At 50.8% G+C, this 22,611-nt stretch overlaps 1 protein-coding gene across 6 annotated transcripts in view; it reads left to right on the top strand.

The window, feature by feature from the left end:
* The first annotated feature begins 747 nt into the window (after positions 1-747).
* The window catches only part of ARHGEF18 (Rho/Rac guanine nucleotide exchange factor 18), a 121,312-nt gene continuing 99,448 nt past the window's right edge, over positions 748-22,611 (top strand). Inside the window, exons 1-8 of one of the 6 annotated variants that reach the window (XM_074384724.1) lie at positions 748-1,143; positions 1,799-1,979; positions 10,344-10,468; positions 17,163-17,422; positions 19,286-19,436; positions 20,174-20,288; positions 21,674-21,731; positions 22,351-22,395. In XM_074384724.1, the coding sequence (XP_074240825.1) occupies positions 1,949-1,979; positions 10,344-10,468; positions 17,163-17,422; positions 19,286-19,436; positions 20,174-20,288; positions 21,674-21,731; positions 22,351-22,395 (785 nt within the window). In that variant the 5' untranslated portion in view covers positions 748-1,143; positions 1,799-1,948. Of the gene's footprint in view, positions 1,144-1,798; positions 1,980-2,130; positions 2,242-3,314; positions 6,268-10,343; positions 10,469-17,162; positions 17,423-19,285; positions 19,437-20,173; positions 20,289-21,673; positions 21,732-22,350; positions 22,396-22,611 lie in introns of those variants that run through there. The other 5 variants (XM_074384725.1, XM_074384726.1, XM_074384722.1 and 2 more) reach the window with 5 other exon arrangements.

The raw sequence follows: 22,611 nt of genomic DNA, 5'->3' as shown, positions 1-22,611 counted from the left end.
AGTGAACCAAAATCATGCCACTGCACTACAGCCTGGATGACAGAGTGAGAGCCTGTCTCAACAGAAAAATTATATATAAAAAATTACATACAGGTATATACATATATATTATATATAAGTATATATATATAAATTATACATAAATTAACAAACTTAGCTGTGTAGTTTTATATAATTAAAGTGTATATATATATATATATATATATATATAAAATACATAAATTATCTATTAAAACTTAGCAGGCATGGTGGCATGTGCCTGTAATCCCAACTACTCAGGAGGCTGAAGCAGAATGATCATTTGAATCCAGGAGATTGAGGCTGCAGTGAGCTATGATTTCACCACTGCACTCCAGCCTGGGTGACAGAATGAGACCCTATCTCTAAAAATAAAATAAACTTTTTTTTTTTTTTAAGAGCCAAATCTGAGCATGGCCTACCAACTCCACACTCAGTGGCATCACACTGGTAGGTGAAATCAGCCATGCTGGGAGCATTTACACCCGGAGAATCGGCAATGGCTGCAGATCAGAGAGGTGGTTGTTAAACGTTACCAGCACACCAGGTTGTTCTGCCAGCTTCCTGGAGCCCACAAAACGGTGTAACCATGCGTGTTTCCGAATCTCAGTGTGCACCCACCCGGCTGGGGTTTGTCTGGGTGCCTGTGTCTCCTCGGATACACATGACTTACATGTCCCCACAGGGTGCTGTCTATACACCCGTGTGCCTGGGTGAGGCCCCCACACCCTGTTCCTCTTCAGCAGTTGGTGCCACAGGAAGCTGCTGGGGTGGGGGTTGAGGACGCTGGGCCTCTCCCCAGCTCCCCACCCCTCCTCCCCAAGACACCTGCATGCACAGGGCTGAGGGGTGGGAGCAGGGCCCTCTGCCTCTAGAACCCCCATCCTCTGTGCTCTTCTCAGACCCCTGGATTGGCCTGCAGCTGCGAGCGGAGTGGCAGGCACGCAGGCAGGCCGTTGAGAAAGAGGAAGCCGGGTGCTGTTGGGTCACTCTGTGGTTATCCCAGGCTCTACCCAGCCAGGAGTTCCCTTGGGCCAGCTCAAAACCCTGGCCATAGGTCATGGGGACGGCAGGAGCTGGTAGCCAGGCTGGGTGCGTGCAGGTCGCAGAACCGAGCTCCATCTGGTAAGTACTTACCCTGACGTGCAGAGAGAGGGGCCCATCGGGAGAGAGTGGTTGGCAGCGGGGTCTGGGAAGTCTAAGGGGACAGCGAGCAGACAGACCATCACTGTCTCTCTCCACCTTGCTATCACCTCGCTTCCTGAGCGGATGGGGGATGCTTTTGACTCTCGAGTTCATTGTGCAGAGATTTGTGGTCATAAGGGGTCACCCCAGGGGACCGGGATCTGTGAGGGGCCACTAAGTAAGAAAGGAGAATGGAAGCCGGGTGTGGTGGCTCACACCTGTAATCCCAGCAGTTTGGGAGGCCAAGGCATGCGGATCACTTGAGGTCAAGAGTTGGAGGCCATCCTGGTCAACATGGTGAAACCCCGTCTCTACTAAAAATACAAAAATTAGCCAGGCATGGTGGCAGATGCCTGTAAGCCCAGCTACTTGGGAGGCCGAGGCAGGAGAATCATTTGAACCCGGGAGGCGGAGGTTGTAGTGAGCTTCTCAGTAAAAAAAAAAAAAAAAAAGAAGCAGCAGCAGCAGCAGCAACAGAAAGGAGGATGGAGCTCCTTGTAGCCAAGGCTCTCCTGCATGGGGTCAGGAGACACAGAGTGGACAGAATGTGGGAGCTGCGGCAAAGGCTCAGGTGTCCTTGCATCTGGAACTACAGATTCCGGGACACCCCCACACCCCCATGGACCTCCTTGATGCAGATTCTAAATCTACCGTCAAAACAAACTCATACTGAAGGCTGATGGCTGAGAGCCAGCTCTGAGACAGGTCTCTTGTCCTGATCTCCTGAGCACGACGTCCAGGGAGCATGACCTTCCACCCAGGCAGCCCTCCGTCAGGTAGGGGCTCTCCCCCTTGGGAGACACCCCTGGCTCCTCTCATGGTCCCCTCTTAGGGAGCCCACACAGCTGCCTGCCTGGGACTGGGTGGGGTGGGGGAGGAAGGCTGCGGTTTGTGCCGGCCACGCCCAGGTCTGTTGTTTCCTGCCAGCCCCCAATGCTGCCGAGCAGGCTTCAGGCACCCTGAGGCCTGGAAGGTGGCCCCAGAGCCAGGAGGGATCGAATCTAGAGTGGACGGCTGGGGCCCGAGAGGATGGAACTGGTGAGTGACACTGGAAGCTGATACTCCGAGGCCAGGTCGCCTGATGTTCTGAGAAAAGAACTTGACAACCAAAGGAGGTCAGGGAAGGGTTGCCCCGTAATCAGCCATGTTTAAACTCCCTTGCTGTGACTGGGAGGCCCTCCGGGAAGGCTTCCTGGTAGGGGCAACCTTTTTGGCGTGCCTTGAAGAACCAGTAGAATGCCAACTGCAAACATTTCAGTGCTTCTGGTCTGGGCTGTCTCCCATGCCTCCCTGGCCATCCCCCAGCCCGTGGCCAGGGATGGACATATGCTGATGCTCAATACTGTTGTAGATGACATGGTGACTGTGTTGGACAGCTGGGCGTTCAAATCCCAGTTCCCTGGCCTCTATGTGGCCTTGGGCAAGTGACTTAACTGCCCTGAGCTTTTGTTTGCTCATCTATAAAAAGGCTGTTAGGAGTTTGTGGTGTGTGTGTGTGTGTGTGTGTGTGTGTGTGTGTGTGTGTGTTTGAGACAGTCTTGCTCTATCATCCAGGCTGGAGTGCATTGGTGCAATATCAGCTCACAGCAACCTCTGCCTCCCAGGTTTAAGCAATTCTCCTGCTTCAGCCACCCAAGTAGCTGAGATTACAGGCGCACCCCACCACGCCCAGCTAATTGTTGTATTTTTAGTAGAGATGGGGTTTCACCATATTGGCCAGGCTGATCTTGAACTCCTGACCTCAGGTGATCTACCTGCTTTGGCCCCCAAAGTGCTGGAATGACAGCCACGAGCCCCCTCGCCCTGCCTGTTAGGAGGTTTTGTCTGTGAGATCTTAGCACAGTGTGTGGCATGTAACAGATCAGAAAACACTGTCAGCCTCACCTACGCCTTCCTACTCTGACCTTGTCCCCAAGCCTTCCTTCCTGAGCAGTCCCCACCATCCTCTGAAATGTTCTGTGTCATACAAACACCCATGATGGACCTCTATGTCTAAGGACGTGTGTCAGAGTAGACTCCTTAAGGATCTTACCCACCCAGCCCTGTATCACATTCTACTGTATTTTCCCTTTTTTTTTTTTTTTTTTTTTTTTTTTTGAGTCAGAGTGAGACAGAGTCACCCAGGCTGCAGTGCAGTGGTGCAGCCTTGGCTCACTGCAATCTCCACCTCATGGGTTCAAGCAATTCTCCTGCCTCAGCCTCCCGAGTAGCTGGGATTACAAGTGCATACCATTACACTCAGCTAATTTTTATATTTTTAGTAGAGACAGGGTTTCACCATGTTGCCCAGGCTGGTCTCAAACTCCTGACCTCAGGTGATCTGCCCGCCTCGGCCTCCCAAAGTGCTGGGATTACCTGTGTAAACTGCCACACCCAGCCTGCTGTATTTTTAACTCTAGCATCTTTATCTCCTATAAGGCTGTTGCTATTGTCTGTTTTGCTTCCTGTTTTTTTTTGGTCATGAGGTTCTGTCTTCTAGTATGCCTGGTCATCTTGGATTAAATGCCAGGCAGGCCTTGTTTGTGAAAAACTATAGAGATCATTTGTGGCTCTTTATGATGTCTTTCTCCTCCACAGAGGGTTTACTTTTGCTTTAGGAAGGCAGTTAGAGTAAGGAAAGGTCTCTTTACTCTGATTATGGCTACGCTGACTTGGAGATGGATTTTGGTCTCCGTGAGGGCTAGTCTATGTCTGGTCCCTCCTTGCTCCTAGGCTGTAGTCTTTCAGGGGTCTCAATCACCTCCTCTTTGTGGGCCCTGGATTCCGATGTTCATTTCCCCGACATAAGGTTGCTGAGAGCTGCACTCAGCTTCTCAGGCTTTTTTGGGTCTGCTTCCCAGTCACTCAAGAACTGTGTTCAAATCAACAACTTGTTTGTGTGAGAAAAGCATTGCATTATGTCCTTCTCACTTTCCTAGGGTTCCTTTCTTTGGGGGGGTGGGGAGAGAAGAAAGAAAAGAAAAGTAGCCACACGTGGTGATGCGCGCCTGTAATCCCAATTACTCAGGAGACTGAGGCAGGAGAATTACTTGAACCTGGGAAGCAGAGGCTGCAGTGAGCCGAGATTGTGGCACTGCACTCCAGCCTGGGAGACAGAGCCAGATTCTGTCTCAAAATAAGTAAATAAATAAAATAAAAAAGAGAAAGGAAGATGGAAGACAAGCCAAGTTAGGAAGGGAGACTTGGAAGGAGCAGAGAGAAGAAGGAAGAGCTTGTGGTATCATAAGATTTCAAGAAGGGAGTAGTTGGAGACGTCCTGTAAGAGGCACACTGAAAAGTCTGCACTGGATTTTGCCCTAAAGAGAGTTACAAGGCTAGGAAGGTGGAAAGAGGGCTTCAGTGGCTTGCGGAGTCAAAGAAAGAGAGAAGGGCAGATAACTCTTTAAGAAGAGAAGCCGGAGATCCAGCCTGGAGGTGAGGAAGGAGGAGTTCTTGATCTTCTCACCAGTGGGGGTGATTTGGGGCTGGGAAGTAATGTAAAGGACTGGAGGACAGCAGGAGGGAGTCACACAGCAAGTACACACTGGGGGAGCTGGGATTTGAAGCCAGGATTTGAAGCAGGAATTTTTCAGACACAAGGAGAAAAGACGCAGATAAGGGGGCTTTCACCACCAGGGGGCAGCATCTGCACATTTGAGGGCTCGTTGACACACACCACACCCCACACTTGGGTACAGAAAAAAGGTGGTGTGGCTCAGGCTTGTAATCTCAGCACTTTGGGAGGCTGCGGCAGGAGGATCGCTTGCTCCCAGGAGTTTGAGACCAGCCTGGGCAACATAGTGAGACCCCAGCTCTACAAACAAAGTACAAAACTTAGCCAGTGTGGCGACACACACCTGTAGTCCTGTAGTCCTAGCTACTCAGGAGACTGAGGCTGGAGGATGCCTGGAGCCAGGAGTTGGAGGCTGCAGTGAGCTGTGACCACACCACTGGCCTCCAGCCTGGGTGACAGAGGCAGACCCCATCTTAAAAAAAAAAAAAAAAAAAAAAGAAGCCGGGCGTGGTGGCTCAAGCCTGTAATCCCAGCACTTTGAGAGGCCGAGGTGGGTGGATCACGAGGTCAAGAGATCGAGACCATCCTGGTAACATGGTGAAACCCCGTCTCTACTAAAAATACAAAAAATTAGCTGGGCATGATGGTGCGTGCCTGTAATCCCAGCTACTCAGGAGGCTGAGGCAGGAGAATTGCCTAAACCCAGGAGGCGGAGTTTGCAGTGAGCCGAGATCGCGCCATTGCACTCCAGCCTGGGCAACAAGAGCAAAACTCCGTCTCAAAAAAAAAGAAAGAAAGAAAGAAAGAAAGAAACAGATAAAAGACACAAATACGTAGAAATATAAACGCAGGCAGACACCAAAACCACCTCCCAGATACTAGAAACAGATCCCCCCAGACACCAATGAGTCATGCAGGTAGATGCAACCCCACAGATACCAATGGGCATTCTCAAACACACACGCACACAGGCACGCACAGAGAGACAATCACAGAGACACTTTTAAAGCTATCTAGATCATCAAATACACCCCCACATTGACAAGCTGATATTTCAAAACTAACCCTCAAACACAGAATCACAAACTCAAAAACATGTGCTCTCTACACAACATGTAAACGCATCATGAAACCCGCCGAGATGATGGCGCACACACACACAAACACTCAGACATCCGTGCACACCCAGGCTGCCCGTGGGACCCAGCTGATACTTGTTTTCCCCGAGGACTGTCTTGTCCAGCCAGGGGGACAGACCAGTAGGACTGGGTTTAGGGGACAGAGGGTGCTAAAGGGCTTGGCTTCTCTTCAAACCAGGGGTCCCTGGGTCCCTGAGCTGGAAAGCCCAGCCCCCATGCTGAAGCCCAAGCTTCCATCAGCTGATGCATCTGGCAGTCCTTGGCGGCAGTCCCCGCCCCTCTTACTGGCAGCCCCATCCTGGCAGGGATTCCCAGCCCCGCTCGCACTCTTGCTCTCACATACATGCATGGCCCCCATGGCTGACTCTTTGCTCAACCACTCCTGGCCGGCCTTCTCCAAGCTGTGGCTGAAACGCTGGGCCTTCAAGAGAGGTAAGCAGCTGGCAGTGACCCCCGGGCGCCATCCACCCGGGCGGGGATTCCGCCTGCCCGCATCCCCCCTCGAGCTTTTTCTTGGCTGGGGCACAGACTCCTCCGGCACTGGCCTTGGATTCCATGACCCCCGATCCTCCAGGGCCCGGTGGAATTATCACGGATTTGTGGGCTCTCTCCTGTTTCGGAGGAAATATCTCCCAAGCCTCGGCCAGGAACTTGTCTCAGGAGGTAAATTTGCAGAAAGAAAGCCCACCCTCTCGACTCAGGCGCTGAACAGCCGCAGGGGCAGCCCGTGATTTCCTGGGGGTCCCAGATGCTGCTGGTTTCAGGTGCGGCTACAGGACAGGAGGCTCAGGGCAGAAACAAAAACAAGGGGATTAGAGACTCTCGGACACACACCTCCCTCACGCACGCACACACACACACGCACACACGCACACACAGGCCAGTGCACGCTCTCTCAACCCCCAGAGCCCCCGGGGCCTCGGTTGATCATTATGGGGACGGGTAACGCCCTTTATTTTATCATCAAATGCGTGGGTGAACTGTTGTTTCAAAGAGACACTTTTTCTTTGTTATTTTTTGTTCGTTCGTTTGTTTGTTTGTTTGTTTTGAGACCCAGTCTCACTCTGTCGCCCAGGCTGGAGTGCAATGGCTCTATCTCAGCTCACTGTAACCTTCCACCTCCCAGGTTCAAGTGATTCTCCTGCCTCAGCCTCTTGGGTAGCTGGGATTACAGGCACCTGCCACCACACCTGGCTAATTTTTGCATTTTTAGTAGAGACGGGGTTTCACCACGTTGGCCAGGTTTGTCTTGACCTTCTGACCTTGTGATCTGCTCACCTCGGCCTCCCAAAGCGCTGGGATTACAGACGTGAGCCACCACACCCGGACATCAAACAGACACTTCTTAAAGCTTAGGAGTTTAGCCCTTGAAGATAGCCAGAAGATGTCCAGGTATGCAGGGCGTGAGAGGGCAGTGCCGGACAATGTCATGAGAGCTGGTCATGCACTCACTGCATTGTGGGTTGCCTCCTTCCCCATTCCCCACTGCTCGTATGAGCCCCTCCTGGTCAGCCTGCGTGACTTGTTAGTCACAGTCACCAACACCTGCATGAGCCAAGTACTTGTTCAAGGTAGCAGTGAGTTTTCATGAAGGAGGGGGCCAATGTGAAGATTCATTAGCTCATTCATCCCACTGACTCTCCTTGAAGGCTCATGGCGAACAGAGTGCTGGGGTCAGGGAGCAGGTGGGAATGTCAGGGGTCCCAGGGGCTGGGGTTAAGGGGACAGAGGATGGCCTGGGAACTGGGATGCGACTGAAGAGTAATCATCATGATAGAAGTTGTTGCTAGCTATTGAGCTCCCATGAAGTTGGGCTCAGAGACGCTGAGTGACTTACTCAAAGTCACACAGCAAGTACAGGCGGGAGGAACCGGGATTTGAAGCCAATTCTGTCTGAGGCCACTTCAATGCGTTCTGATCGATGAACAAAGCTGCCAGTGTGAGCTGCTGGAGTGCCTGGGGACGGTTTTTAGATCCAATGGTGGATGGCAATCCTGAAGCATCAATGTACCCACCAGGGATCACCAGTGTGTCCGCCTGTGACCTAGGTCCCAATGATGTTCTGCCGTCTTGTGGTTGCCCAAGCCACTGAGGCTGTGATTTATATGCAAGCAGGTCAGGGAGTGAGCTGTGAGAACTGACAGTGACTCTTCTTACACCCTTTTATGGCTGATGCTACGGGGGCTGGTGGTGGAGGAAGCTGTCTGGGACCTGAATCCCAGCTGATGGACAGCTCCGTGGAGAGGAGCAGGGGTTGGGGAGCAGCGTGCATCCCCAGCAGAGCCCCTTTCCCTGAGGCCTCATGTCTCCTCTGGCTTAGCTCCCCTGGGAGAGCGACTCCCTAGCAGTGTGTCGCCTGCCTTTAGCCCTGGAGAGCAGGGAAGAATGGCCTTTTTGTCACCCTCTTAAGTTCTGTAATTGGCTGTCTGGGTACCTAATAGGAATTTCCTGGGGAAAGGGTGGGGTTGCATTTGAGGAGGCAAGGAAGGCTTGGGAGAGGTGAACTGAGACTTTGAGTGAAGGGTCCCAGTACCCCTTCCCCATCAACTGCTCCTGTGACCCATTCTGCCCATGCTTTTTCATTCATTCCTCAATCTATTGGTGCATGTCTGGTGAGTGCAGTCTGTGCCCCTCTCACCTAGGTTTCCTTCCTGTGTGGCTTTTCTGCTACAATTCTGTCCCTCTTCCTTCTACATCTCCTTCCTCACCCCCTCAGAATGCCATCTCCTGAGTGTAATGCATCACTGCCTCTGGACGCTGCCATATAACCTATCCATCCCACTATCTACTCATTCATCCATGCAACCATGCAGCCATCCAACTATCTATCCAGCCAACCAGCCTATCAGCCAACTCTTCAACCATCTGACCATCCATCCATTCATCAATCAATCTACTACTCCATCCATCCATCCATCCATCCACTATTCGATCTATCCAACCATCATCCATTCAAACATCCATTCATCCATGTACCCATTCATCCAATTATCTACTCATTCGTACATCCACCTACCCACACATCCACCTATCCAACCATTCATCCATCCATCTATCCACTCATTCATCCATCTGTCTACCCACTCATCCATTCAACCATCCACTCATCCATCCATCTATCTATTTATCTACCCATTTATCCAATCACCAGCAAATTTCTGTGCCCAACCCAACACAGCACAGGATAGTCTGGTGATTATGAGCCCTTGTTTTGAATTCAGAAATACCTGAATTGGACTCCCAGCTCTACCCCATACCAGATTGGTATGACCTTGGTAAAGGCAGTGTACCTCTCTAAACCTGTTTATATAGAAAGGCAATTTCTATAAACCTGAGGGTCACTATAAAACTAAACCGAGGGTCAGTGACAAATGTGATTGGCAATTGTTTGGGGGAATTGTGGTTGGTAATTGACAGAGCTCAGTCTACGACACTAAGATTAAGCCTTAGCTCATGGTATCAGAATCTTCTCTGTCTCAGAGAAGAGCTTGCATAACAGCAGTTCCTCAAAAAGTGAAGCACAGATGAGCATGTGTTCCAGCAATTCCCTTCCTAGGTTGACTACCCAAGACAATGGCAAACACACATCCATGCAAACATCTGTACAGATGATTCATGGCCGCCTGATTAGCAATAAGCCAATGGTGGAAACAGCCTGAGCGTCCAACAACAGATCAGTGGATACAAAAAATGTGGTATCTCCATACAATTGAATAGCATTCAGCCCTAAAACAGGTGAAGCACTGACACATGCTACATTATAGACAAAACTCAAAAGATAGGTCAAGTCAAAGCAACAAGTCACAAAAGACCACATATTATATCATTCCATTTATATGAAATGATTTGTGGGCAAGGGATATTGACTGGAATTTGTCATTGCTTTGGGGCTGAGCTTCTTGGGACTTATTCATTTCCATCTGCAGGTGGATCCTGGGGCATGTGGCTCCTGGGGGGGCTCAACTTTCAGCTCTCTGCTTCTCACTCCTCACCCCCAAAAGAAGAGGCAGTCTCAAGCTCCACCGTTAGAGACTGTCCTACAAATGTGGGCATTAGGGCTGGGTACGGTGGCTCGCACCTGTAATCCTGGCACTTTAGGAGGCCGAGACAGGAGGATCACTTGAGCTCAGGAGTTTGAAACCAACCTGGGAAACATTGTGAGACTTCATCTCTAAGGGAAAAGAGAGAGAGAAATCAGCTTATTTTAAAAAGTCATTTTTAATTTAAAAAAGAAAAAGAAGAAGGCAGCCAGGTACAGTGGCTCACACCTGTAATCCCAGCACTTTGGGAGGCTGAGGAAGGCAGATCACCTGAGGTCAGGAGTTCAAAACCAGCCTGGCCAACATGATGAAACCGTGACTTTACTAAAAATACAAAATTAGTCAGGTGCAGTGGCACCTGTAATCCCAGCTACTTGGGAGTAAGCAGCAACAGATGCAGGATCCAGGTCCTGGCTTCCTCAGCCCTCCCAGCTTATCCCTGACACCTTGTTCCTCCTTTCTCCACAGGCTCTGAGCCCAAGTCATGTATCCAGACCTTTGACTCTGGAGCTGTGGCTTCCGCCACCAAGAGCAGCAGTGGATCCTGGAAACCTGAGAACCCAGACTTCTTCTCTGCCATGGGGGATGATCAGGCATGTGTCTGACTGCTGAGACGGGTGGGAGCTGATGACAACGGTGGCAGCAAGTCCCCTTTGTTTAGCACGTGCATTTTACCAGGCACTTTGTGTACATTATCTCAGGAAATCCTCATCGAAACTTACAGAGTCGTTATTATCCTGTTTTACAGATGAGGAAACCGGAATCTGTTCTGGAATAAGAAGAGGGAGGAAAGGAACAATAGAGGGATGAATGGATGGCTGGGTAGATGGAAAGAGAAAGGAAATCAAGGAAAGATTAGTAGAAGGAAGGAAAGATGGATGGATGGATGCATGGATGGATGCAGGGATGAACAGAAGGGTGGTTGGGTGGATGAATGGATCATGGATGACTAAAAGGAAGGGAGGAAAGATTGGTAAAACTGTGGGTGGATGGATACATGAATGATGGATGAATAAAAAGAAGGAATCTAGATGGATAGCTGGATGGGTTGATGGAAGAAACGAGGATGGATGAATGAAGGAAAGAAGGAAGTATGGATGGATGGGTAGAAGGATGGATGGATGAAAGGAAGGATGGAGGGATGGTTGATGAATAAAAGAGTAGAAAGGTGGGTAGAAGGAAGGAAGGAAGATGAGAAATATGGGTGGGTGGATACATGAATAATTGATGAATAAAAGGAAAGAAGGAAGGCAGGGAAGGAGGGAGGGAGGGAGGGAAGGAGAAAATGATCTACTTTATGATTTAGTTGTTATTTTATTTAAACTCTGCTACTTTTTTACATGACAAAATAGGATCAGAGACACATGCTTGAAATTGCTTTGGTATTTCTCCTTTTCCAATAGACAACAAGATCAGTAACTATTTACATTTTTAAAATAAGCATTTATCCATGTACTATGAGAAACTGTGCATGGTAAGCCCTTCCAAAGAATGGGGAACCCTGGGCTGTTTTGCTTCTGGGTTTGATGGGGGATCCCATCCCCCAAGGCTCCCCCCGGCTCTAGCGAGCAGGAGCTTGGATTTATAGCATCCTCTCTGGGGCGTCAGGGCCAGCGGAGCAACATACGATGTTTACTCAGATGCCTGGAAAGGCCCCCACTGGGCTGGCTCTTGTCTTTTCTTGCCCAAGATATGTCAGAGGAAAGGTGCAGGCTCAGAAATGAAAGATGAGACACCCCTGTCTCCCTCCCTCAATGTACCTGCCAGTGGGAGCTGGAACAGCCTGTGCTGTGCGGTTACCCACTCCCCCGTTCCACCCTGTCTCTGGCCTGGCTCCCACCTCTGCCTCCTCTGAGGGAGGCCAGATGCAGGAGCAAGAAGGAGGCCCAGCCAGGCCAAGAGACTGTCTCAACTTGTTTATATTTACAGGCAGATGAAAACCAGAGACACGAAAAAAACTTTTGGGGGCAGTGACAGAAAAGAGAGTAGGAGCTTGTCCAGGCACCAGGGGTAGGAATGGATCCATCTGGGGGGTAAGGGGAGAATTTGAAAGGAGGCTGCCGCCCAAGTCACGTAAGGGCCAGCCAGAGCTGGAGCTGCGGCTCGTTAGAAAGAGGCTGGAAAAGGGGGACCCTGGTGATCAAAAGGCAGAGGGAGGAAGAGGAGGCAGAGGAGGAGTCGCCAGGGAGGAAGGAGGGAAGCAAGGATGGTGGCCGCAAAGGAGAGATCCAAGAAGGCAGGCCAGGAAACAGTGGTGTGAGTGCTTGGAAAGTTAAACCTCAAACTGCAATGCAGTCGTGCCGTTGCACCCCAGCCTGGGTGACAGAGCGAGATGCTATCTCAAAAAAGCAGATAAAATCGGTTGGGTGCGGTGGCTCGTGCCTGTAATCTCAATAATTTGGGAGGCTGAGTTGGGGAGGATCCCCTGAGGTTCAGTGTTTGAGACCATCCTGGCCAACATGGTAAAACCCTGTGTCTACTAAAAATCCAAAAATTAGCTGGGCATGGTGGTACATACCTGTAATCCCAGCTACTTGGGAGGCTGAGGCAGGCGAATCACTTGAACCCGAGAGGCAGAGGTCGCAGTGAGCCAAGATCACACCATTGCACTCCAGCCTGGGCAAGAAGAGTGAAACTCCATTATGAATAAATAAATAAATAAATAAATGTAAGTTGGGCTCAGTGGCTCACGCCCGTAATCCCAGCACTTTGGGAGGCTGAGACAGGAGGATCACCTGAGGTCAGGTGTTTGAGACCAGCCTGGACAATATGATGAAACCCTCTCTCTACTAAAAATACAAAAATTCGCCAGGCATCACGGTGCATGCCTGCAATCCCTGCTACTAGAGAGGCCAAGGCACAAGAATCACTTGAATCCAGTAAGCAGAGGTTACAGTGAGCTGAGATGGTGCCACTGCACTCCAGCCATGGCGACAGAGGGAGACTCTGTCTCAAAACAAAAAAAAAAATAACATAAATATAAAAATAAAATTACCATATGATACAGCAATTCCACTTCTGGGTATCTTCCTGGAAGAACTGAGAGCAGGCACTCACAGATATTTGCACACCAATGTTCATAGCAGCGTTATTCACAAGAGCCAACAGATGGAAAAAGTCCAGGTGTCTGCTGATGGATGGATGAATGTTAGAAATAGATGCTCAGTGCTGCAAAGAAAAATCAGCACTGAGACAAAGGATTTTTTAGCAACACACTTTTTACTTCCTGGACTGCAGGAAGTGTACCCTTGCTAGCCATTTTGCCACAAGAGTACAGTGAACAAAGGAAAACACACACATTTATTCCTTACACATTTGGGGTTGTTTTTACTGCTGTGTCTGATCTCTGTTGGCTGGAGCCAGACCTCACAATCTAAACTAAAACCTGATTGGCTAATAATTAAAACTTTTCTAAACAGGTAAAAGCAATGGAGAGCTGGGGCATGCCTGTGAGCACGTCCAGCACAGATATCTTGGTTAAAGTACAAGGACATAGAGCAGGCGTCCCCAAACTACGGCCCGCGGGCCGCATGCGGCCCCCTGAGGCCATTTATCTGGCCCCCTGCCACACTTCAGGAAGGGGCACCTCTTTCATTGGTGGTCAGTGAGAGGAGCACAGTATGTGGCGGCCCTCCAATGGTCTGAGGGACAGTGAACTGGCCCCCTGTGTAAAAAGTTTGGGGACGCCTGACCTAGAGTGTACTACGTGCCTGTAAGCATGGCATGTCTAACAGCTACATAGGACAGGGCTTCACAAAGTTATTAGCACACTTAAAACGAACTTTTCTACTTCCCACGAGTAAATGCGACGTGGTCCATCCATACAATAGAATATGATCCTGCCTTAAAAAGGAAGGAAATTCTGACACGTGCTGCAATGTGGTGGAACCTTGCGGACGTTATGCTGGTGAAATGAACCAGACATAAAAGGACAAACACTGTCTGATTCCACTTGTAGGAGGCCTCTGGACTTGTCGGGTTCATAGATTTACTCCCCACCGCCCAGACACTTTTTTTTTTTTTTTTGGAGACAGGGTCTTGCTCTGTTTCCCAGTCCGGAGTGCAATAGCATGATCACAGCTCACTGTAGCTTCAACCTCCCAGTATCCAGTAATCCTCCCACCTCAGCCTCCCAAGTAACTGGGACTACAGGAACCTGCCACCATGCTCAGCTCACTTTATAAATTTGTGTAGAGATGGGGTCTTGCTATGTTGTCCAGGCTGGTCTCAAACTCCTGGGCTCAAGCGATCCTCCCAAATTGGTGGGATTCCCAGGCAGTTCATGGAAGGGTGGAAAGCCCCAGGGGCTGCGGAGGGGAGTGAGGAGGGAGTGTTTCATGGGCACAGCATTTTAGTTTGGGAAGATGAGGAAGTTCTGGAGCTAGATGGAGATGATGGTTTCACAGCAATGGGAATGTGCTTAATGATGCTGAACTGGACACTTAAAAATGGTTAAGATGTGGGCCGAGGTATCATGGCTCACCTATAATCCCAACACTTTGGGAGGCTGAGTTTAGGAGTTTGAGACTAGCCTGACCAACATGGTGAAACCCTGTCTCTACTAAAAATAGAAAAATTAGCTGGGCGTGGTAGCATGCACCTATAATCCCAGCTACTCAGGAGGCTGAGGCAGGAGAATCACTTGAACCCAGGAGACAGAGGTTGCAGTGAGCCGAGATCGCACCACTGCACTCCAGCCTGGGTGACAGAACGAGACTCTGTCAAAAAAAAAAAAAAATTAAGATATGGGCCCGGGTGCTAATGCCTGTAATCTCAACACTTTGGGAGACCGAGGCAGGTGGATCACTTGAGTTCAGGAGTTCAAAACCATCCTGGCCAACATCATGAAATCCCCTCTCTACTAAAAAATATATATATATATAAAAATTCACCAGGTGTGCTGGCGCATGCCTATAGTCCCAGCACTTTGGGAGGCTGAGGCAGGTGAATTACCTGAGGTCAGGAGTTTGAAATCAGCCTGGCCAACATGGTAAAACACCGTCTCTACTAAAAATGCAAAAACTAGCTCGGGGTCGTGGCAGGTACCTGTAATCCCAGCTACTCAGAGGCTGAGGCAGAAAAATCACTTGAACCCAAGAGGTGGAGGTTGCAGTGAAGTAAGATCCCAGCTACTGAGGAGGCTGAGGAGGGAGTCTCCCTCCCAAGCCAGGATAAGGGTGAGACACTTGCCTCAGACATAAAATTTAAGAAGATGCCTTAAAAAGGCATTAGGATAAATAGTATTCAGGCCAGGGACAGTGGCTCATACCTGTTATCCCAGCACTTTGGGAGGCCAAGGCGGGTGGATCACTTGAGGTCAAGAGATTGAGACCAGCCTGGCCAACATGGGGAAACCCCATTTCTACTAAAAAAAAATACAAAAATTTGCCAGGCCTTGTGGTGTGAACCTATAATCGCAGCTACTTGGGAGGCTGAGGCAGGAGAATCACTTGAACCGGTGAGGTGCAGGTTGCAGTGAGGTGAGATTGCACCACTGCACTCCAACCTGGGCAACAGAGTGAGACTCTGTCTCAAAACAAACAAACAAAAAGATAAATAATATTCCTGTGCAGCATTTTTCAAAGTTAAGCTGGCTATGGTGGCTCATGCCTGTAGTATCAGCACTTTGGAGGGCTGAGGTGGGCGGATCATGAGATCAGGAGTTCGAGACCAGCCTGGCCAACATAGTGAAACCCCAAATCTACTAAAAATACAAAAATTAGCCAGGCATGGTGGCGGGTACCTGTAATCCCAGCTACTCAGGAAGCTAAGGCAGGAGAACTGCTTGAACCCGGGAGGCAGAGGTTGCGGTGAGCCAAGTTCGCGCCATTGCACTCGTACTCCAGCCTGGTGACAGTGCGAGGCTCCTCCCTTGCCCCCAAAAAAGGTTTCAGGAGACCTTCGAGGAGGCATTCCAAGCAGCACAGGGGTAAGGTTACGAACCCCAACACTGCCTGAAATTGCACCACTAGCATCAAGCGTAACTTACCTCCATGTGGCGATTTTGCAAATAAACAGATGTACTATTTTATGAGCCTTATTATTATTATTATTTTATAGACAGGGTCTCACTTTGTTGCCCAGGCTGGAGTGCAGTGGTATGATCATAGCTCACTACAGCCTCAAACTCCTGGATTCAAGTGATCCTCCCTCGTTAGCCTCCTGATTAGCTGGGACAACAGGCACACATCACCAAGCTCAGCTAATTTAAAAAAAAAAAAAAATTTTTTTTTTCAGACAGAGTCTTGCTGTCACCAGGCTAGAGTGCAGTGTCATGATCTCGGCTCACTATAACCTCCACTTACCAGGTTCAAGAGATTCTCCTGCCTCAGCCTCCCGAGTAGCTGGGACTACTGGCATGTGTCACCAGGCCCAGCTAATCTGTGTATTTTTAGTAGCAACGGGGTTTCACCACATTGGTCAGGATGGTCTTGATCTCTTGACCTTGCGATCCACCCATCTTGGCCTCCCAAAGTGCTGGGATTACAGGCATGCGCCACCACACCCAACCTAAATTTTTCTGTAGAGATGGAGTCTTGATATGTTGCCCAATTTAGTCTGACACTCCTGGCCTCAAGCGATCTTTCTGCCTTGGCTTCCCACAGCATTAGGATTGCAGGTATGAGCCACCTCATCTGGACCCCTTTGTGAGCTTTAACAAGCTGGTGAGCAGGCAGGGCAGACGCAGTGGCTCACCCCTGTAATCCCAGTACTTTGGGAGGCCAAGGCAGGAGGATCACTTGACATCAGGAGTTTGAGACCAGCCTGGCCAACATGGTAAAACCCTGTCTCTATTAAAAATACACACACAAAAATTAGCTGGGCGTGCTGGTGGGTACCTGCAGTCTTAGCTACCCAGGAGGCTGAGGTAGGACGATCGCTTGAACCCAGGAGTTGGAGATTGCAATGTGAGCTGAGATTGCACCACTGCATTCCAATTCCAGCCTGGCCAACAGAGTGAGACTATGTCTCCAAAAAAAAAAAGATAATCAGACGGAAACTCAGTGACATGCAGTGCTTTGCCAAGGCTAGAAGTAGGGGGATCTGGTGTGGAAGACCAGACTTCTGGTCCTTTTGCAGGGATGAGACCTTGAAGGTCCAGGTTAGACAGAGCACTGGGGGGACTCCTCCTTCCCATTCCATCCCACCCGCTGTGAGAAGGGCACTGAGCCCAAGATGCACAGGTGGGGGACGGGCAGGGTCTTGATGTTAGGAGCAGGTCAAGAGACCCCAGGCTCTGCTACCCCTTGATCAATGTCTTCTTCTCCCTCCTTCCCCATCCTACAGGAGGATGATTTTCCGAAGCGGCTCAGTGAGAGTGCAGAGGACCTCAGCCTGGATCTGGGGACCCTTCAGGGCAGCGAGTATCTGCAGGACCTGGGCATTGGGGCCCCTTCCCACAGCCAGCCTGGGGAGGCCCCGGACAGCCGCCCCCCAGGTGAAGAAGCAGAAAGGGATTCTGTCTTTTCCAGCTTAAAAGAGTCCCAGGACCAGTCAAGGCGGCGCAGCTGGGAGAGGTCACGGAGCTGCTCAGAGAGCTGGCGGAGGTCAGTTGCCCACGACACCTGCCTCCCACAGTGCACCTCCATGATAGGGCAGCGGTCCAGAAGGCCAGAGCCAGGTCCTAGGACAAGCTGCTCCTTGCACCTGCCGTGGTCCCCAGCCTTTCAGCACCAGGGACTGGTTTCATGGAAGACAGTTTTTCCATGGACCCAGGGGGACAGGGGATAGTTTCCGGATAATTCAAGCACATGCCATTTATCATGCACTTTACTTACATTATTATTACATTGTAATACATAGTGAAATAATTATATAACTCACCATAATGTAGAATCAGTGGAAGCCTTGAGTTTGTTCTCCTGCACTAGATGGTCCCATCTCGGGATGATGGGAGGGAGACGGTAACAGATCATTAGCCATTTGAGTCTTTCTTTTTTTGAGATGGAGTCTCACTCTGTCACCCAGGCTGGAATGAAGTGATGCGATCTCAGCTCACTGCTACCTCCACCTCCCGAGTTCAAGTGATTCTCCTGCCTCAGCCTCCTGAGTAGCTGGGATTACAGGTGTGCACCACCACACCTGGCTAATTTTTGTCTTTTTAGTAGAGATGGGGTTTCACCATGTTGGCCAGGCTGGTCTCAAACTCCTGATGTCAAGTGATCCTCCTGCCTCAGCCTCCCAAAGTGCTGGGATTACAGGCATAAGCCACTGCACCCAGCCTAGATTGTCATAAGGAGCATGCAACCTAGATGCCCCACATGTGTGGTTCACAATAGGGTTCTGGCTCCTATGATACTTTTTTTTTTTTTTTTTTTTTTTTTTTTTTTTTTTTTTTGAGACAGAATCTCACTCTGTGGCTCAGGCTGGAGTGCAGTGGTGCAATCTTGGCTCACTACAACCTCCACCTCCCAGGTTCAAGCAATTCTCCTGCCTCAGGCTCCCAAGCAGTCAGGAGTACAGGCTCACATCACCACACCCAGCTAACTTTTTATAGTTTTAGTAGAAACATGGTTTCACCATGTTGGCCAGACTGGTCTTGAGCTCCTGACCTCAGGAAATCTGCCTGCCTCAGCCTCCCAAGTGCTGGAATTACAGGCGTGAGCCACCATGCCCCCGCTTCTTTGAGAATCTAATGCTGCCACTCATCTGACAGGAGGCGAAGCTCAGGTGGTCATGCCAGCGATGGGGAGCAGCTATAAATACAGCACTTGGAGAGGCTGAAGTGGTTGGATCACTTGAGGTCAGGAGTTCGAGAACAGCCTGGCCAACATGGTAAACCCCCATCTCTACTAAAAATATAAATATTAGCTGGGCATGGTGGCACATGCCTGTAATCCTAGCTACTCGGGAGGCTAAGGCAGGAGAATTGCTTGAATCTGGGAGGCAGAGGTTGCAGTGAGCTGAGATCGCGCCATTGCACTCCAGCCTGGGTGACAGAGCAAGATTCTGTCAGAGAGAGAGAGAGAGAGAGAGAGAGGAAGGAAGGAGAAAAGAAAAGAGGGAGGGAGGAAAGGAAGGAAGGAAAGAAGGAATGAAGGAAGGAAGGAAAAAAAGAAAAAATGAAAGAAGGAAAGAAAGAAAAAGAAGGAAAGAAGGAAAGAAAGAGAAAGAAAGAAAAGAAAGGAAGGAAAGAAAGAAAGAGGAAATCCAGTCTGTGCAAAAACGGTCTGAGATACAAATGTAGCTCCAACAAATCTCACCAGGTTGGCTTTCTTCTCCCCCACCTCCTTGTCACCGAGTCCTCTGATATTGGGAGGTCTGGACCCCTCTCTGTGGCCTCCGCACCCTTCCCTGTCCTGGAAGGGCCCCCTTACAGGTTCTCTCAAGCCCCATCCCCCGGATGCCTGGGGCAGCAGCCAGGTGACCAAGACCTGCTGAAGCCCCAGTACCCGGTCCTCTCCCACCAGGCTCAGCCTTGATGCCTCCGCTGTGGATGAGGAACCCTGCCTCCCTCGAACACTGGCCAGCCTCACTTTGAACCTGCCGGGAGGAGGACTGAAGACTTGGACCCAAGGATGTCTGTCTGGGGGTGGGACCCCTGCAGAAAGCCCAGGCAAGGTGGGTGTAGCCTGCAGCCACCCCTGGCAATAGCACACTTTTGGGCCCAGAAGCCATTGCTATGGGTAGGAAGGAGAGACTTGCCAGGGCTCGTGAGGGTTACCTGCCATGGCGGGTGAGGGCTGCTTGCCTATGGTGCGGATCATGCCTCGGGCGTCTCTGGGTCCTAAGATTCCAGCCCAGGCCTGAAGGGTTTTCTCTGGGTAAGTATCTAGGGCAGGCTATGCAGGGTCATGACGGCAACCCAGGGGCTGCAGGAAAGTTGATTCGGGGTGTCTGATCTGGGAGTGTAGCCTGTAGCTGGAAGGCAGCTGTGTCTGTGGCTGGGGTCTGCAGCTAGGGAGAATTTGTCTCTGACCTGAGATCTGAGGTGCAAATGTGGAGAGATGCATGCTTGGAGCTGTGGCCGATGGCTGGGACATCTTTGACTGTGACCACAAATGACCCTTGGGGAAATTCCTGGCCATTGTTGGAACCTGTAGCTCTGATATTTGGGGCTCCAGGTCATAACTGGGGGCTCCTTGATCAGGACTACAGCCCTCTGCAGTGGCTGCGGAGGGAGTGGCAGAACCCATGCTCTGTCCAGGGGAGGTTGGTTGGAGGTTGGGGCTTGGATGAGTGTGTCGTCCATTTCCCCGGAGGTGTCCCCTGGCTGTGGCTGGGGACCCTCAACCTGGGGAACCTGCCTGCAGTCCAGGCTGCCTTCCCAGCTTAGTGAGATGTTTAATTCCCTGCAGGAATGTGATAGCCCCAAGAAAACAGTGAGGTCAAGGTCTGTTCCTGGGTCCTTCTATGAGATCCGCTCCCTGGAACTCTCTCCGGGTTTGGAAGTGGTCACTCCACCTGTTCAAGGTAGCCAGCCTGGGAGCTTCCTTCATTCAAACCAGGTTGGGGGTGAGGAGGCAGGGAGGGGGTTCCTCCTGACGGGCCGCTTGATGGGGCTCCAGATGGGACCCAGGGAATTGTTCTGCAGGGACTGAGCAGAACACTGAGGGAAGCCAGAGAGGGGAAGGGACCTCCAGCATCTGTCCCTCCTCCTCTCCCCGCAGCCCTTGAGCCAGTGTGACACTGCCCATTGCAATGATCTTGTCCCCAAGACTCTCTCCTCTATTATTATTATTGTTATCATTACTATTTTTGAGACTGGATTTCACTCTTGTTGCCCAGGCTGGAGTGCAATGGCACCATCTCAGCTCACTGCAAGCTCTGCCTCACAGGTTCAAGCCATTCTCCTGCCTCAGCCTCCCGAGTGCTGGGACTACAGGTGCATGCCACCATACCCAGCTAATTTTTGTATTTTTGGTAGAGACCGGTTTTCACCATGTTGGCCATGATGGTCTCCCTCTCTTGACCTCGTGATCTGCCCGCCTCGGCCTCCCAAAGTGCTGGGATTACAGGTGTGAGCCACTGCGCCTGGCTGATTATTACTTTTTTTGAGATGGAGTCTCACTCTGTCACCCAGGTTGGAGTGCAGTGGTGCAGCCTTGGCTCACTGCAACCTCCACCTCGCCAGTTCAAGCAATTCTCCTGCCTCAGCCTCACAAGTAGCTGGGACCACAAGCACTGCCACCATGCCCAGCTAGTTTCTGTATTTTTGATAGAGACAGGGTTTTGCCATGTTGACAGGGCTGGTCTCGAACTCCTGGCCTCAAGTGATCTGCCTGCCTTGGCCTCCCAAAGTGCTGGGATTATAAGCATGATAATATGGTGAATTATATGGTCTCAAACTCCTGGCCAATATGGTGAAACCCTGTCTCTACTAAAAATAAAAAGTCAGCCGGGTGTGGTGACAGGTACCTGTAATCCCAGCTACTTGGGAGGCTGAGGCAGGAGAATTGCTTAAACCTGGGAGGCAAAGGTTGCAGTGAACTCAGATCACGCCACTGCACTCCAGCCTGGGCAATACAGTGAGACTCCATCTCAAAAAAAAAAAAGAAGAAGAAAAAAGGTGAGTGGGGACAATAAGCGTATCTCCTTAAGGCCACTCAGAGAGTCTGCTGAGCTCACACATGTAAAGCACTTCATAGGTTGTAAGCACTCCCGAGACACTGGGGACACCTGAGTTTGTCCCTGGCTCTCTGTCCTCTTCTCGTCTCTGTTCCCTGAGAGCACAGGCTCTGTCTGCATGTCCTCCCGTTCTGCAGGGGCCCAGGGTGGTATCCGGGAGGGCCCTGCTGGGCTGGTCCTGTCCCAGAGCCCCTCACAACTGTGCTTCCTGGGACGGGGGCTTCTTCCAGGCCTAGAACCTCCAGTGCTGGAGTGCATGGAAAAAGACCACGTGGAGCCAGATCATGTGTGAGTTTCTGCCTTGTGGTGGGGGAGGGACCCCCAGTGGACAGGCCAGACAGTCAGGGCTTGGGGAGGAGGGGAGCCAGGGTGCAGAGTGCTGCCTGTAAGTGACCAGGGCCTGGTACCATCCCACTAGTCCACTATAACCTTATCTTCTTTCTGACACCATCCGTCTTCCCTGGGGGAGGGATCCAAGCCCCTCAAAAAGGTTCTCAATGTTGCCTTGAGAGGTAATTGTGACTTTTCAGGCGTGTGCGTGAGACAGAGTTTCGCTCTGTGACGCAGGCTGGAGTGCAGTGATGTGATCGCAGCTCACTGCAGCCTCTGCCTCCCAGGTTCAAGAGATTCTCCTGCATCAGTCTCCAGAGTAGCTAGGACTACAGGCGCCCACCACCATGCCCAGCTAGTTTTTGTATGTCTTGTAGAGACAGGGTTTCACCGTGTTGGTCAGGCTGGTCTTGAACCTCTGACTTCAAGTGATCCACCCACCTCGGCCTCCCAAAGTTCTGGGATTATAGGCATGAGCCACCTGAGGCCTGGATGGGCAACCCCAGTTTGTCTCCGGGAGAGTGTCTGTAACTTGGGGCCACCGAGGGCTGCTCTAATCCTGCTCCCACCCCCGCAGGCTGATTGTCCAGCAGGTGCTTCAAGAACTTCGACAGTACCATGGGTAAGTGGGAGTCGGGACAGGCATGAGGGAAGAGGGGAACAAAGTGCGAGACGAGAGCAGGAGGCAGGCTGGGGCATGCACATATGTGGGAGATGGGGTAGAAAAGACTGGGTGAGGGCCAGGCACGGTGGCTCACCTGAGGCCAGGAGTTCGAGACCAGCCTGACCAACATGGTGAAACCCCCATCTCTACTAAAAATATAAAAACTAGCCAGGT

The sequence above is a fragment of the Saimiri boliviensis genome, chromosome 14, assembly GCF_048565385.1.
Source record: "Saimiri boliviensis isolate mSaiBol1 chromosome 14, mSaiBol1.pri, whole genome shotgun sequence".
Taxonomy (NCBI): Eukaryota; Metazoa; Chordata; class Mammalia; order Primates; family Cebidae; genus Saimiri; species Saimiri boliviensis.
Note: the sequence above shows the minus strand (reverse complement) of the source record. Positions and strands in the feature narration are given on the sequence as shown.